The sequence below is a fragment of the Pseudophryne corroboree genome, chromosome 11 (assembly GCF_028390025.1).
Source record: "Pseudophryne corroboree isolate aPseCor3 chromosome 11, aPseCor3.hap2, whole genome shotgun sequence".
NCBI classification, from domain to species: domain Eukaryota; kingdom Metazoa; phylum Chordata; class Amphibia; order Anura; family Myobatrachidae; genus Pseudophryne; species Pseudophryne corroboree.
The window spans coordinates 197,369,676-197,383,210 of NC_086454.1; the positions used below are offsets into that span (position 1 = coordinate 197,369,676).

At 40.9% G+C, this 13,535-nt stretch overlaps 1 protein-coding gene across 5 annotated transcripts in view; it reads right to left on the reverse strand.

Moving 5' to 3' along the window:
* Positions 1 to 3,545: 3,545 nt before the first annotated feature.
* LOC134969314 (EH domain-binding protein 1-like protein 1) overlaps positions 3,546 to 13,535 on the reverse strand; it is a 292,891-nt gene continuing 282,901 nt past the window's right edge. For all 5 annotated transcript variants that reach the window (XM_063945182.1, XM_063945181.1, XM_063945179.1 and 2 more), the window contains 6 exons: positions 12,086 to 12,168; positions 7,983 to 8,103; positions 6,424 to 6,523; positions 6,243 to 6,316; positions 4,447 to 4,561; positions 3,546 to 4,350 (listed from right to left, as the gene is read on the reverse strand). In XM_063945182.1, coding sequence (XP_063801252.1) covers positions 4,263 to 4,350; positions 4,447 to 4,561; positions 6,243 to 6,316; positions 6,424 to 6,523; positions 7,983 to 8,103; positions 12,086 to 12,168 — 581 coding nt within the window. In that variant the 3' untranslated portion in view covers positions 3,546 to 4,262. The remainder of the gene's footprint in view (positions 4,351 to 4,446; positions 4,562 to 6,242; positions 6,317 to 6,423; positions 6,524 to 7,982; positions 8,104 to 12,085; positions 12,169 to 13,535) is intronic.

The window sequence follows — 13,535 nt, forward strand, 5'->3', positions numbered from 1 at the left end:
TCCAAGGTTTACAATGTTATCTTAATTTTGGATTGCAATGGCAGAAGAATTTAAGAAAGACTGTCTGCTTGTCACGACTTGTGAAAGGTGTGGGGGCTCCTTGATGATAATTTGTAACATCCATGACTGATTCTTCCCTGAAGCTAAGTATAAATATTATCATTATTTACTTTCTTCTTGTGGTCTGATTTCATTACATTAATCCAAGGTTTCCCAAACTCAGCCCTTACAGTCCAAGATTTAAGTTTATCCATGTTTGGGCACATGTGACTTTGGGGCAGATGTATTAACCTGGAGAAGGCATAAGGAAGTGATAAATAAGTGATAAGTGCAAGGTGATAAAGGCACCAGCCAATCAGCTCCAATATGTAAATTAACAGTTAGGAGCTGATTGGCTTGTGGGTTTATCACCTTGCACTTATCACTGGTTTATCACTTCCTTATGCCTTCTCCAGGTTCATGCATCTGCCCCATAATTAGTACTTCAGCCAATTTAACAAGATGGACTCAAGTATTGATAGACTTAATACCTAGACTGTAATGGTGGAGTTTGAGAAATTGCATTAACCACTTGCCTGGCATAGTCGCATCAGATGCGACCACACCAGGCTGTGCTTTCCCTGATATGGTGACATCTGATGCAACCAGTCAGAAACGACCACAGGACAACTGCTGCCACTCTGCTTGTTCCATCCCCTAGTGGTTGCCATGCAGCAGATCACTGCTGATTAGGAAGCATAGCTGTAGATGTGTAACAACAAAATCAGGACGACACTTTCAGCATGAATGTAATACAGGTCTTTACTCAGCATGAGCCAGACACACAGTGGAAGTAACAGGAGACAAACAGGAAATGAGTCACCTCGGCATGACATCATCTCCCATGATGCACAGCATGCATTTACAATAGCAACACCCCCCACCACACGGCTGCAGAGATTAGCAGCCGCAGGGGAAATGTGAAACAAACAGCTCACACCTTACCTGTGAGAGGAGCAGCCACCAGGAAAATCTAAAGTTGTGATCATGATGTTCTGCTCATCCATGAATGTTTAAATCAATGTTTATATATAGACAGGTAGCGGCACTCGGTGGTAATAAAGACACAAACACCACCAGGTTGCCTGATGAAAAAGCACACGCTTGAAAACGTTGGCATCAAACTGGTGGTTTTTGTGTCTTTATTACCTCTGAGTCTAACCGGCTGTCTATTTCTATTTATGCGGAATGTCCTGTATGCTTCACATATACGGAGGGCAATGGGGTCAAGCAACGGTGTTTATAGTAAGTGCCAGATCCCTATTTTATATATATATATATATATATATATATATATATATATATATATATAAATTTAAATCATGGTGGATAGCTTTTAAATAAATGATCTTCACCTATTTCAGTCATAGGGAAACCCGACAATTTCTGAATTTTTGAGCAGCTTTGGAAAAAAATATTAGCCAGTTAAATGTTTAATGGAATCTAGGTAACCTAGTTAAGTAAAGCTTAATGAATAGGTGCTCTGAATATGTACTCAACCACCACACCATCTGGCTCAGTGGATTTGAAATCTACAGCTCAGTCAGCTTTGCTTTAAGAAATTCATGCCCATTACCATCAGACATGTGTATTTGGGCCTGGCTTCAGAAGAAAGACATTATCCAGCTTACAGGTAGATGTTAGATAACCTCTGCTACAGGCTTTTAGCAAAACAATATACCGTACGAAAGACAGGCAGTTTGAGTTTCAGATATGACAGTTCGTTTTTTTTAATACATATTAATTTTAAATAAATATTAAGTCAGCAGGAGTAATCTGTTCCTCAAAAAGCTGTTTTTCATACACAATAACAAATAAAAAAACTGCTGAGCAGTTTAATTGGGGATTATTAAATAATTATGAAAAAAAACCTTTCATTTAATATTCCAAATGTTTGCTTGTTTTAAAGTTTTGTATATACACAGACTTTGGAGAAAACAATTTCTTCATATAACTTTTGTACAGATGAATGTTTTTCAGTGATTTTTGCTAAAAAAAAAACACCAGAAATTTTAAAAAAGCATTGAAAAGAAAACCAATATATTTTATCTAAAGCAAAAGTAACAATGTTTAAAATAAGACTTAATTTAACCCAGATAAATGTTATGGCATACTCTGCGTTTAATGCAAGCGTAGGCAGCAATTGTGTCTCTGGCTGCAAAAAGTAGAAAATAAAGAGACTGCATTTGTGAGTTGCTTTATTAGGTAGGCTTTTAGAGTTACTTTAAACTTCTCATCACGGGTAAACTCTCATTCATAAGGCAGATTAATAGAGTAAGTATGAGACAATGGGCCTGATTCTGAGGTGGGAGCAAAGCAAGTAGCAAGCTAAGCTGCAATGCATTTTTTTGTATGCAGTATAAATACTGTCTGCTTTTGCATGTAGCCTACAAATACCGGGCAGCTTTATTTTCACACTGAAATTAAGATTTGAGTTTGCACATGCCCCACCCAAATCTAACACTCTCTGCAGTCTGCACATTTGCACTCTGCCCCACCTGCAGGGCAACATGCTTTTGCCAAGGTGCACCGTTACTTGCTCTTATTTGCTTTGCTCCCAAGTCCAACTCAGAATCAGCCCCACTGTTGTTACAGTGGAACTGTTATGTTTATATATTAAATCTCTAAAGCACAGTAGCTATAGTGTATATATCCACATTCTTTGCCCAGGCGTGCACACATTTACAGTATTGATGACACATATGAATAAAATCACATGTCCAAGTTTGTCTAGAAGTCTAGAAGCTACAGTTTAAAGTCTCCACTGGATAGTACATAATGTAAGGCACCAAGGTAAAACCTATGTTGATGGCAAAATCTCAGCAAATCAGGCATAAGCTCTTGATATAGTGCAATGGAAATCAGGGTCATTCCATGGTAACAAACGTTACATTTTGAAATATAATTCATGTGAAATATATTTTTTGGAGCATGTGTTTTGAATATTTTGTGCAAAGTAAATGTTGTTTGTGTGGTACATGATATCATTTAATTTTGATGCAAAGCTTGTCATGAAAACTGGTAACAAACGTTACATAAAAAAGACCATTTTCATGGAATGACCCATCTGGTCTGGGACTCCAGATCGACAACAAAAAGGTCGACACACCTTAGGTCGATGCCAATTGGTCGACACACCTTAGGTCGACATGGACAAAAGGTCGACATGGACAAAAGGTCGACAGGAACAAGGTCGACATGAGTTTTTTATGTTTTTTTGGTGTCGTTTTCTTCGTAGAGTGACCAGGAACCCCAATTAGTGCACCGCGTCCCCTCGCATGGCTCGCTTCGCTCGCCATGCTTCGGGCATGGTGCCTTCGCTCCGCTCCGCTCGGCACACTTTACCGTTCCAATCGTAGTCCACATGGATCATTAAGTATGAAAAAGTTCCAAAATAGAAAAAAACATAAAAAACTCATGTCGACCTTTTTCCATGTCGACCTTGTTCCTGTCGGCCTTTTGTCCATGTCGACCTAAGGTGTGTCGACCAATTGGCGTCGACCTAAGGTGTGTCGACCTTTTTGTTGTCGACCTGGAGTCCGGATACCGACCCATCATACTTGTCACTTTTAGAACAAACAAAAAAAGGTTCCTGCGTGTTTCTCATTGTGCAATTCTATATTAATTAAATTTCCTCCAAAGCGATGTGGCAGCTATGTGTTTAATTCATTATCATATAATGCGATGGTACAGTAACACCATGTAAGGCAATTTGGTTCCTCAAAGCTCTGAACCTTAAAAATACAGAGGACTACAATCCACTCCTTGGAACTGAACTGAATTTTTGGTAGTATATCCTTAAGGATCACTGGGGAGAATTCATCTGTCAATACTGCTAATTATTTTAGACACTATACAATGGTCACGTCAAAACTAACATTAATAATTATTAATACAAATGAATAAAAACCTCCCAAAGTATATAAAACAATTTCCACACAATTACGTATTACTCCAGATCACTAGCAGCAAGTGAGAAGGAACAAGGAAGGTGGATAGTGCGTTAATTGCATCTCAGCTTCTTGCAGTATGGCTCCTTCTTCGCCCTAGTGCAGCATTAAAAAATGTTTGGAAACTCTTTTGCTTATATGTATAAGGTGTGAAGTTTTCTTTCATAACATAGAACGTTTGTGTTAAGCATTGCATGAAAGTGGCTGATCTTCTGTCTGAAATCTGCTGCCAATATTGTTACTTGAACATATCATTCATTCGCTCCCACAGCCTCAGCTGATCTGACACTTCTCCTTTTTGCTCAGCTTTCTCCTCCTCTGTTCAAGACTTCTCTCGATAAGTTCATCTTCCTCTAGAGCCCTACAACAAGTTTTTAGGAAAGCAGATGTTATCATTGATGACATGTATGGGTAAAGTGGAGAGCTGAGAATACTACAGATATTGTATAATTCTTACTTTCTCTCCTTTATATGTAGGTCTCTAACCAGACCATCACGTTGGTCTACAAGAGAAACCAACTCATCAAGCAAAAGCTTCTCCCTTCTCTTCTGAGCTTCACTTTTCAAACACTCTGAAAAAAAGACACCAGAATGCTATGAAATGCTATGAAAGCACAATAAATAACAATAGATGTTTCCCCAATGGTGTTTACCTTCTGCAGTGTCTTTTCTAGAACCTATTGGTCGGTCCATTTTCTTAAGGAGTATGACAACCAGTTTTGGTTGCCTAACAATGTCCGTAACCAGTTTCAGTTGCCTAGCAAAATCTGGTAAATGTGGCAATGGTGGCCATTTTGTAAGCAGAGTTTAAGAAGCATGAAAACTAGTTTTGGTTACCTAGCAACTTCCAATGACCATGGCAACTGCAGCCATTTTGCAAGCAAAGTTAAAGAAGCATGACAACCAGTTTGAGTTGCTTAGCAACATCGGGTAACCATGTGGCCATTTTGTAAGCAAAGTTTAAGTAGCATGACAACCAGTTTCGGTTGCCGAGCGACGTCCGGTAACCACGGCAATAGCAGCCATTTTGCTGCATATGTTGATTAAGCATGACAATTAGTTTCAGTTGTCTAGCAACGTCCGGTAACCACGGCAACAGCACCCATTTTGCAGGCTATGTGGACTAAGCATGACAACCAGTTTTGGTTGCCTAGCAACGTCCGGTAAACATGGCAGTGGCGACCATTCTGTAAGCAAAGTTTAAGAAGCATGACAAATATTTTTGGTTGCCTAGCAATGCCCATAAACAACCTATTATCTGAATACATATTGCAGAACATCTTATACATGCTACATAACCACTGATGCACATAGAGTCATAATAGCACAAAAGCAGGCTAGATGCACTCAGAGGTTAGGTGCCAATGATGGCAATGGGGAGAAGATGATGGTATAAGTGAGGGAAAGAAAAGCACACAAGGGAAGTGAGACCCTGTTCACGAGAGCGTACAGTCTGGATAATACAGATGTTCTCACCTCCCTCATCCTCTAGGTAGTGAAACTGCATCATTGTTTCTTAAAACATCTATAAGTATATAATAGACTGGAAGAGTTAATAGAGAAACTACCAACCCACCATAGATAAAGCAGAGTGATGCTCTAGTGTTACATTATATCCTTTTTTACTCTGCGTAAAAGTGGGGTGTACCATTCTTGTAGGCAATGGCCTAGGCAGCGTCAGGGACTCAGGCATTCCGGATTCTCATCCTCTTGAAGCTAATACTGATGCTGTAAGCTAGTCCTCAGATAACCCTTGACCAGACTTTCCTGGTAATTTTGGGAAGACAGGAAGCCATAGCAGAGAAGCAATGGGACTAGAGAAAGTGGTGTCTGATTGGGAGGAACAGTCCATGTCTTAATATTTTATTTTATAAACTAGCCACTCCTAGGTCTCAAACTGGTGCTTTGACGTGAATTGTAATAGAGGTCTGTTGGCAAGCACATCTCTTATATTACTGTATACAATATAACGGTTCTCAAGTGTTATTAACATATTTAGGAATTTATAAAAACCCCTTCAGCAAACAGTTTCTACTGTAATTAAGATCCAATAATTCAGATAAAAAAGGTCAGAAAAAGCTGATGCTTAATATGTATTCTTGTGATTTCTGAAGTAATGATATGTGTCCCACGCATCATGGCCCAATGACATAGTCTATATAATGTAGTGTATGCTCTTTGAGACTAATATTTGGTAAATACAGCTGTATCCCATACAGTTGTATTTGTGTATTTTAGTCATTGGTCTCTCACCATCAGTACAGAGTAGTGCTCGCAGGTCTCTGCTCAACAGCTCAAACCGCCTTTCCAGGTCTTGCTCCTCTGCACTGAAAGGAGAAAAGCAACTGTTGCAGTAAATGGATATTTAAAGACGTTTTACTTGTGTTTATTTTTCATGAAAAGGCCAATAGTCTATTTCCTCCCCAATACTTACAGCAGCTGCAGCTCATCTTGTCTGCGGATTAAAGCATTTTTTTTATTCACCAATGTAAACCATTCCTGGATGAGTAGCTCTTCTGCCTCCTTGTCAGAACCTGGTGATAAAATAACTGAAAGTTAACATTATACCAGGTGAAAAGGGAATATTTGCTGTCTTCCACTGGTTTTGAGGCAACAGATGTTTTGGAGCTGGGCGCTCCTTGGATTGGCAATGGATGGATGGTTTACATGTAATTGGCATGTATGTTAAAGGTACAGCATACTGTATACTGTAGTGGCAGTGATTCCCATGGTTTTACATTAATTTTGGGCGGGATGTACTAAAGTAAAAATGCAACGAAAAGCTCATTTTCGGGGTTTTTACAGCATTTTCATATGTACTTACCCCCTTCCACCGCACAGTATTATACCAGCAAACTGTAGAAGCCTATGGGACTTATTCCACAATGCGATGTGGAGGGGTTTCAGTTATGGAAGCCTCCCAGCATCCCCCACGGCTGTTGCTGGGCTGCGCATGCGCAAATGGACTCCCGGGTCATAGACCCAGAAGACCAGCAGCTGCAATGCATCGTAAAGGATAGCTCTTATTGAGAGAGCTGTCCTTTGCCATACTAATCACATATGTTAGTACATACATATGCGATTAGTATCAATGTGATAAGTGGTGAGATGTACCGCGATCCTTTGGTACATCCCGCCCTTTGTGTCGTACTGTAACTCGGTAATAGTCTACTAATTAGCTAACAATGTACTAAGTACTGTATTTAGGATTAGTACTTATTATTACAAAGAAAGTTTTATATAGTAAAGAAGCAGATTAACCAACGTATTTTAAGAAATAGGGGGTAATTCCAAGTTGATCGCAGCAGGAATTTTGTTAGCAGTTGGGCAAAACCATGTGCACTGCAGGGGAGGCAGATATAACATGTGCAGAAAGAGTTAGATTTGGGTGGGTTACTTTATTTCTGTGCAGGGTAAATACTGGCTGCTTTATTTTTACACTGCAAATTAGATTGCAGATTGAACACACCACACCCAAATCTAACTCTCTCTGCACATGTTAAATCTGCCTCCCCTGCAGTGCACGTGGTTTTGCCCAACTGCTAACAAAATTCCTGCTGCGATCAACTTGGAATTACCCCCCATAGTCACAAAGTACATTGCGCACCATACAGGGCTATTTGGCATGATTTTAGGATAGGGGTATGTGGACACATCTGTAGCTTTCCAAAGAGACACCAAAGAGGTGATTTACTAACTGTAAACTTGTCTACCAGATTAAATCCAGAGTAAAGGAGCATGCCCTCTTTAAGAGCCAGATTACAGTGAGCATGGATTATCACAAGGTCTGTTCTTCCAGGTATAGTACCAGAGCTATTCAATTAGAGACCCACGATCAACCCAGGGGCTGGGGTCAATTAGAAATGAGCATTTCTCTGCAGCCTATAGGTCTACTTATTTCTTAGTAGATTTATTCTTTGCATAATACCAACAAAATTAAATAACCCAATATAACAACAAGCTTCTGGTAACATTATATATACAGTGGTATACCATTTTCCATTAGAAGTCGAAGATCCTTTTCTACTGTCGCTGCCCTTGAGTCAATCTCTTTCTGCTGGTCCTCCAAAGCGGAGAGCTCAGAGATCACATACTGGCTGGCATCTTTAAGAACCTGTGAAGAAAAAAAGATGCAACATTAGTAGGACTAGGGGGTAGAAGAAATATAGCATTATTCATATGCTAAGAAGAGGTAGAGTGATGTTTATTTAGAGGTCAGCATATTATAACATAGTTACATTTGTATCACTGCAGCATTGGTATTTTTAAAGGGCTTCAAAAGTGTCCTGTGGTCCCATAAAAGCGTTCCATATTACCTTTTGCAGAGAGGCATCAGATCACACTGGCGCGACATACCCCAAGCAGTAAGTTCTACCAGTAGTTTAGTCAGAAGACATCTCCAACAGATTATGAAATAACCTGGGACACAGGCTGTCTGAGTGCACTGTACTCTGTAATATCAGTCACTAACTACAGTACCAGGGGAAAATGGGACTTTAAAATAGAGAGCTGAATGGGTTGGGGCTGTGAGACCGGCGGTGGGGATTCCGGAGGTCAGCATACCGACCCCGGGATCCCGACCGCAGAATGCCAGCAGGGGGGACGACGATGAGTGCAACAGAGCCCCTTGTGGGCTTGGTGCGCTTGCCACGCAGCAGGCTTGGTCGGTGACTCGCTGCGTTTTCCACAGGTTCTATTACCGCTCTATTGGTTTTGTGGACACCCATGAGTGGGAATAGTCCCTGTTAGTCGGCATGCCGACTGTCGGGCGTTTGATCGCTCAGGATCCCGGTGTTGACATGGTGACCGCATCCCAGCTGAATGTGTGTCATACATGACACACATTTGTGTCATAAGCAATTTCCCGTACACAGGACTGACCAAGCTGATATTTCATAACATAATTTAAATATAACACATTTACTGTATAAAATATATCTATTATCTGAGAATGGCAATTCTTATAAATTCTTATGAATAAAACCTTTATGTTTATCATAGCAGCATCTTACATTACAAAGTACCATTATGTATAGCAGAAGGGACTGACACAATTCGCCCCGTGAGGAAAAGTATAATCCTTTGACGGAAAACAAAATGTCTGAAAAAACTTAGCTCTTTTTGCTCCCGGGTAAACTTTTTGTCTAGCCTCTCCCTTAAAAAGGATTTTATATCTTGTTATGAATCAGCAAAAACAGAAAAATAGCAGCAATCTTTAGAAACATTTGGGTCTGACAAGGGTTTAACACAGTGGTTCCCAAACTTTTTGAATTTTTTTTTTACGGCACTCTTAGGCCAAAAGTTTCTTCTCTTTCTGAAAAATTTAGAAAGAAATATTAAATTAAGTAAACTGTTTTTGTATGATATTCTTATGTTCAATTGCGTGGTGAGGGACAGGATTTCCTTCTATTTACATATAACATATGTAAATAGTATTAACATATGTTATGGTTGACAGTCACCAGCGCTGGTTTTGCCTATTACATTGACCATAAACTTACGGTACCGCCAACCCGATTACCAACCTGAGTTTTGTGCAGGACCACCATTAGAAAGGGTCACAAGGGGTGAGAGTTCAGGTGCCATTGCCGGCATTTACATGCCACTGCAACGGCAACTGGCATCCTTTGTAGGGAACAGGATTCCTCCCTTTGTGTTCTATGGACAGCAGTGATGCATGTGCAGTAGGGGTTATGTAATGGGTCCTCAGAATATGGAATGGCGGGATTTCTCTAAGTTCACAGCTAAATATAAAGCGGCAAACAGTTTTAACTCTGGTTTTACCTTATACCTGATTGTAGTTTTAAATTTAGCTGTGAACTAGTTGAAATACTGCCGATTCCAGAATCTCTGGAACCTATTCAATAACTCCCATAGTCTTTCCTATTCAGTCATAAGGGCCCTATACACGGGAGAGATGTGTGCTGAGCGAACCGCTCAGCACAGCGCGATGTGTGCTGAGCGATGCGGGGGAGGACGGGGGGATGCTCATTTCACCCAGCGGGTGAAATGAGCGACGTGCTAGATTGGCCTGCATGCAGGCTCAATCTAGCACCGGCGATAGCGATGTGCGGGGCCGCGCATCGCTATCGTTTAGGGGAGTACACACGAGTGATCTGTGCTTAAAATCTAAGCAATCTAGTCAGATTGCTTAGATTTTAAGCATGGATCTCTCCGTGAGTACCCCCCTATAGTATTTCTTTTTCAGTTGCCCCAATTATGGGACTCAAGTTCGCAAGCGATGTGCCATCAATACGTTGAGGCAGAATTGTCTGCAAAATGAGTGTAATTTAGAACTTAACTAACTTTCAGCTACGTGTAAAAATAACGTATTCTCAAACATATGCAGAGCTCAAGACGTATGGTAACAATAGTTTCAGCGTCTGGTTTACACCAGGCACATGTGACCGCTGCTTAGTTCCCTCTTGCTCCGAGCCAATTACAAGCAGTTTGCTGGTGACTATCATATTCATTCACACAGTATTTGCTCCTGACCACCCACAAATAATATGACTTTCCAAGGCATACATGTGTGCTGCTCCTGGTCATATTGCGCAAAAGTGCCCTTACTGTATTTGACCTACTTTATAACACTCCCTTCCCACCGGTCCAGGTGTAGACAAGTTCAGATGGTAGAATCCCACAAATCTGTCTGGGCACATATGCATGTGCCTTCTGTTCTGGGCTGTGCACAGTGCAAACTGTCATAATACTCATTCTACAGAAGCCCCAAAGCCTTCACAGAAGCGTAATGTCTTGATAACTTGTGCTTGAATTTGCTTATAATATAGAGACTGCCGTATTCCAGTTTTGGTTATACAGGTTAACTGTCAGTTTTCAAAATGAATTAAATTTAAATTCTGGAATGAATGCTTTGCGTTTCCTTTCTCATTTTTATAAGGATCGATTTCTGAGGGTCAAACTTAAATGATTAGACATCTGTTGGAAATGTGGTCCAGCATTTGTTGGTTTTTTTTTGCTTATGAAACAGATTTGAAATAAACTAAAAATGTACAAATTATACAATTATTGCAATTGGCAAACTATCAGAGGGTTTAGATTGACAAAAAATGTCAGACCACATGGCGTAACAGAAGCAGAAGAAAAGAGCAAATGCTGTGGCAGAGTGTTGAAACTAGTTAGAGCAAAAAAAGTTATGAAGAAGGAACAGAACTGGCACAGTGAATAAACCATGATAGACTAATTTAAAGGACAAAAGGGAATGTGTGATATGCAAGCCACATGATTAAATAATGATGTGCACTACACCATAATTCTAAACAAATAAAAACCCACAGTCTTAATACAGCAGAATGTTAGTATTAACGATCCCACAACTAAATACAAACAAATAAAAACAAATAAAAACCCACAAACAAATAAAAACCCACAGTCTTCTTAATACAGCAGAATGTTAGTATTAACGATCCCACAACTATGAACTGACAGTTCACCAGTAACAGGATCAGACGGAGAACAAGGAAAGTAGGGCAAAGAATATAAATGTAGGCAGAGTCTAATATAGGGGGGAATTCAATTAGACGCGATAACCCGTTTTCACATGTAAAAGTGTGTTTTTTCGTAATAGGAGAATTTTGGGCTATTCAATTATCTGAGGCAGTTAACATGCATTAGTTCTCCATAGGACTTAAGGCAAATTATTTTACAAGTACCACTGAGTATGTGCAAAGTTTTGGAAAATCCCTATTTTAAGATAAAAGTGTTGGGTTTTGTTCCAGAACCATTGGGACACCCTCCCTAATGATTCATTAGGCACTTTGAATTTTGTAATTAGCTTAATTCGGTCAATAATGGTATGTAATTTTTGGGGTGAAATGCTGCACCGCAATGCACACGCGCGTCGTATGAGTACAAACAGCATCGTTGCTGTGCAAAGCTTCTAGCGACGAATCCATTCGCACAACCGATCGCAAGGAGATTGACAGGAAGAAGGCTGACAAAGATTTATATCTTTCGGTGTAATTGGTAAATGTGTAGGGCCCATTACTGCTAAATCACAGAAGGATGAAGGATGAGAAACTTACAAAATATAAAAGAGAAGTATAGAAAATTTGTGCTCTTAAGACATACTGTACCATAATTTCCTCTTCTTTTACTGGAGTTTCTGTTGTGGGGACTGTAGTGGAGAAAGAGGATGTGGCAGGAGAGGCTGGTGGTTCTGCAACAAAAAGAAGGCAGGATATGAAGAAAGTTTGCAAACAAAAGTAAAGTGCAATAATTGGAAAAAGATAGGATTATAAATCTCACTCTTAATCTGCAGTGATAACATGCTCATGTAAAGATTTATCACTTTATTCCAATAGTTATACAGTATAAAACTTCTTAGTCTACTACATGCATTGTATTTCTCTTACATCCTAGAGGATACTGGGGTCCACATTAGTACCATGGGGTATAGATGGGTCCACTAGGAGCCTTGGGCACTTTAAGAAATCAATAGTGTGGGCTGGCTCCTCCCTCTATGCCCCTCCTACCAGACTCAGTTTAGAAAATGTGCCTGGGCGAGCCGGTCACGCTTTGGAGAGCTCCTGAAGAGTTTTTCACCTTTCTTTTAAAAGTTTGTTTTTTACAGTCAGGTCTGTTTTGGCAGCAGTCTGACTGCTTCGTGGGACTTAGAGTTAATGGTCCCATTTCTCTGCTGACAGGACACTGAGCTCCTGAGGGAGCCATTCGCAAGCCACACCATGGCGCAGCATAACCTCCCGCAGCATGCCGCCACCCCCTAACAGAGCCTGAAGACAGAAGAGTGGTGAGTACAGCGCCGGAGTCCCGGCTAGTGGGTCGCCGGCGGGAATGGCGGGCCAAGGGTGTGAGCGCAGCTTTGAGTACAGGCTGCGCTCCAGGGGGCTCAGAAGGCACACATTGCAGTGTGTCCCGCTGTGAGGGGCGCGCTGATCCACCATTGATACCCACACTGGCCACAACTATCTAACAGGGGTTTTAACCCTTGGTTGGACAGTATATTACCTCAGGCCAGTAAAATAAAAGCAGGAAGCCGTGCGCCATTACAAGGGGTGGGGCTTCACTCAGAGCGGATCCTACAGCTCTCCGGCGCCATTTTCCCTCTGCAGCTCATACAGGCAGCATTCATAGGAAAGCACAGCTCCTCCACAAGGACTGCACGTCTCCTCAGCGGTACCAGGGGGTCTTAGTGAAAGAGGGGAGCAGTGTTAAGATAATAAGCACTACTGAGGTGTTAGTTCTTGCGACCCAGCTAAGTTTCACTTTTGCTAAAGGGACGCTGTGTTGCTGGCTCTGACTTCTGTGTCTCTCTGAAGACCCTGCCTACATATACTGTGTTTTCACTAGGTGTCTGTGTGTGTGTCTTCACAATCATGTGCAGGTACTGTGTTTCTTGTACAGCGGAATGTCTCATTCTCTGGGGACTCACTACCCAGGATAGTGCTCACTCCCAGTCCAGTGGGGCTGAACCCCCATGGTTAGTTTCCATAAAAGGGATGATTTCTAATATTTCCACTAAACTGTCTCATAATGAGAAGGAGACGCAATTCTTACGGCAGTCTA